General features: G+C 64.9%; 1 protein-coding gene across 1 annotated transcript in view; it reads left to right on the top strand.

Moving 5' to 3' along the window:
- The window catches only part of H696_00395 (hypothetical protein), a gene marked incomplete at both ends in the record, with an annotated part of 4,333 nt that extends 1,569 nt beyond the window's left edge, over positions 1-2,764 (top strand). Inside the window, 4 exons of the mRNA XM_009494243.1 lie at positions 9-430; positions 591-1,247; positions 1,442-2,156; positions 2,255-2,764. Coding sequence (XP_009492518.1) covers positions 9-430; positions 591-1,247; positions 1,442-2,156; positions 2,255-2,764 — 2,304 coding nt within the window. The remainder of the gene's footprint in view (positions 1-8; positions 431-590; positions 1,248-1,441; positions 2,157-2,254) is intronic.
- Positions 2,765-3,076: the final 312 nt, after the last annotated feature.

Genomic DNA, 3,076 nt, shown 5'->3' with positions numbered 1-3,076 from the left:
CTCGACAGGAAGGCGCCTCCATCAACAAGTCCCTGTCAACATTGGGCCTGGTGATCAAGGCGCTGGTGGATCGGGAAGCCCGGCGCAGCGCCGGCGGCAACCCGGCCAGTATTTTCATCCCCTACCGTGACTCGGTCCTGACATACCTGATCCGGGACAGCCTTGGCGGCAATTCCAAGACCATCATGATTGCGGCCATCTCCCCGGCCGCCGACAGCTACGAGGAAACCATGAGCACGCTCCGCTACGCCGACAGTGCCAAGCACATTGTCAACCAGGCCGTCGTCAATGAGGACGCCAATGCCCGGATCATCCGCGAGTTGCGTGAGGAAATTCGCCAGTTGAAATTGGCCCAGGGCGGACTGCCGCCCTCCTCGGCATCGGAAGACGCCGCGCAGATTGCCTCCCTGCGCGAGCGCCTCCTGGAAAAGTGCGTCCGTCATCCACAAGGACCAGGGGGGGGGGGGGGTGGACGACAGGGGGAGGCTCAATTTTCTCTGGCCCCATTTTCTTCTCCTTTTGGGGCCTCTCCCATCCTGACCGGCGTCTTTCCCGGCACACGGCGCACATGGGTCTCCACCTGCGTGCAGTGAGAGGCTCATGGCCGAGATGGCAATGACCTGGGAGGAGCGTCTGGCCGCCTCCAAGCGCAAGGAGGCCGGCCTGCTAAACCTCAAGAGTGATGGCTCGGCCCTGCGGCTGGATACAACCCTGCACCAGCCGCATTTGCTGAATTTGAGCGACGAGCCCCAAGTGGCCGACGGCTTGGTGCTCTTCATGATTCGGCCCGGGCTGACGGTCATCGGCTCGGCTCGCGGCATGGTCGGCATCTCTGAGGCGGATCTTTTGCTTGGGCTACCGGAGCATGTCACGGCGGCGCACCGGGCCACCAGTGACCCGGCAACTCCCTGCCCGGTTGTCCCGGCCGACACCCTTGTCTCTGTCGAGGGGGCATCGCCCGATGCCGAGCCCCAGGGACCCGAGGCGCGCGTCCACCTGACCCTTTCATCGGGGGATGTTCGGCCGGCACATGCCATCCTCTTTGATGGCGGTCCCGAGGGGGTGTGGCTGGCCCCGGCGTGCGCGCCCTCCAGCCTGCCGGCCGAGTCCCTGGTCCAGGTGGAGGGGGTTCCATTGCCAGCGACCGGGCCATACCGCTTGCGCCATGGTCAGCGCATTGATCTTGGCTGCCATGTCACCTTTCGATTCCAACACCCGCAGGAGGCTGAGGCCCTTCGCCTTCATCGGTATGTGCTCCACGTTACCTTTTCCGTCGGGTATCTCAAATTGCCTGGCTGTCAACTCACCGGTCTCTCGTCCCACGTCCCTATCTCCCTCTATCTTCTTCGCCTCCTTTCTCTCCCTCTCTCCCTCTCCCTTTCTCTCCCTCTCCCTTTCTCTCCCTCTCCTTGCTCCCCTTGATAACATGCCTCTGCCACAGGGCTGGTGAGGGTCCTTCGCCCTATCCTCCGGCCCAACCTGGGGAGCCCGGCTTCCGAAGGCTGTCCGGCGCCTCGGCCGACTCTCCCGGACTCCACGAGGGCTCTTTCACATCGAGCACCGACGACGGCGCTTCCCCGGTCCAGCCATCGCCTCGCATGGCGGCCGAGCCCGGTGCCGATCCCCAAATCCCGGAGTCCGTGACAGCTGTGCCGCCGAGCTCGGGTCCCGTGGCCGATTCACAGTTGTCTGCCGCCCTGCGTCAGGCCTCCCATTCTGTGGCAGCTGGCGGGTTAGGTGATCCACCGGCGGCGACCTTGGTCTCTGGTGCTGAGCCGCCCCCGGCAGTCGGGCCATCGATTGCCGCGGAACAGCAGCCGGGCTCCGTCGCTGATTCAAATCCCGTGGCGGGCCAGCCGGCGCCCTCTGGCGCCCCCGCCTCCGAGTATCCCGATATCGAGATCAGCATCCCGCGCTATCGGCTGGTGAAGGATACCTCGTCCAGCGCAGTCCCCCTGCCTGGGGCCAGTGGGTCTCACCATGTTTTTACCATCATCATCATCACCTGCGATGCCTGCTGGCGCATTGAGCGCCGGTTCAAGCAGTTCTACGAGCTGGATCGCCACTTGCGCAAGGTGTCCTGCCTGCCGGACACCATTGCCGCGCTCTTCCCCAAGAGGTACTACTTCGGCTCCACCAGCCTGAGCGTCGTCGAGGTGCGCGCACCATCTTGCCTTTCGATCATCCTGTGTCTCTGGGCCTGGAAGTTCTCACCTCCTGCCTGGCTCGGCAAATGTGACTCCGCCAACACCAGTCCCGCCGCGAGCAGCTCCAGCAGTATCTCCGAGCCGTGGTTGACTGGCTGACCAAGCGTCCGCTTTCGCCGCTGCTTCGGTCCCCTCGCGCGCGGACCCTCATCTCCGAGCTGCCCTTCCTGGCCCCGTGTGGCGATGATGACCCGGTGGTCTTCGAGAGCGGCGAGCCGGGGTTGCATTTTGCGGCTCAGCCGCGCGGCATCGTCCCTAGCATGGTGGCGGCCGAGGCGTCCGTCTCGCCAGCCTTCGGCGGCGGCAGTGTCGGCAGTGCCTTCTCCCTTGGCAGCGGTGGCGGCGGCAACGGCGGCCCGGCTCTCGGGCAAACACCACAGCGCCTGGCCACGGCCCCTCAGCCGGTCCAACGATCGGCTCTCGATTCCCGGGAAAATGCCCCCACACCGACTCCCTCTCCAGGCGGGGGCGGCGCCGGCGGCCCTGCCCCGCTGTCCCGATCGTCCTCCTCCTCCTTCCTGCTGGTGAATGGGAGGGGCACCCCCCCGCGACTATGATCACGCCGCAGGCAGGCCCGAGGCGTGGATGGTCACGTGCAATAAATACACCTCCACGCGGTTTCCCATCTTCGCGCTTTTTCCAAAGGCTGCTCGGTTTGCGCGGCGTGTATCCCCCTCCCCCCCTCCGCGCCCCCGGCGTCGGGGCTCCGACCTGTGTACGGACGTGTGGACTTACCGATGCCAGCCATCCTGAGTGTGTCCTTGTATGTTCTCGGTTGTGTCTTTTTCCTCGTGCTCGTATTCTCAATATTCCGTGCATCGGGTAGCGGGCTCGTGGCCGTCTGTCTCCCTCTCTCTCTCTCTCTCTCT

This window comes from Fonticula alba, assembly GCF_000388065.1.
Source record: "Fonticula alba strain ATCC 38817 unplaced genomic scaffold supercont2.1, whole genome shotgun sequence".
NCBI lineage: Eukaryota > Rotosphaerida > Fonticulaceae > Fonticula > Fonticula alba.
Note: the sequence above shows the minus strand (reverse complement) of the source record. Positions and strands in the feature narration are given on the sequence as shown.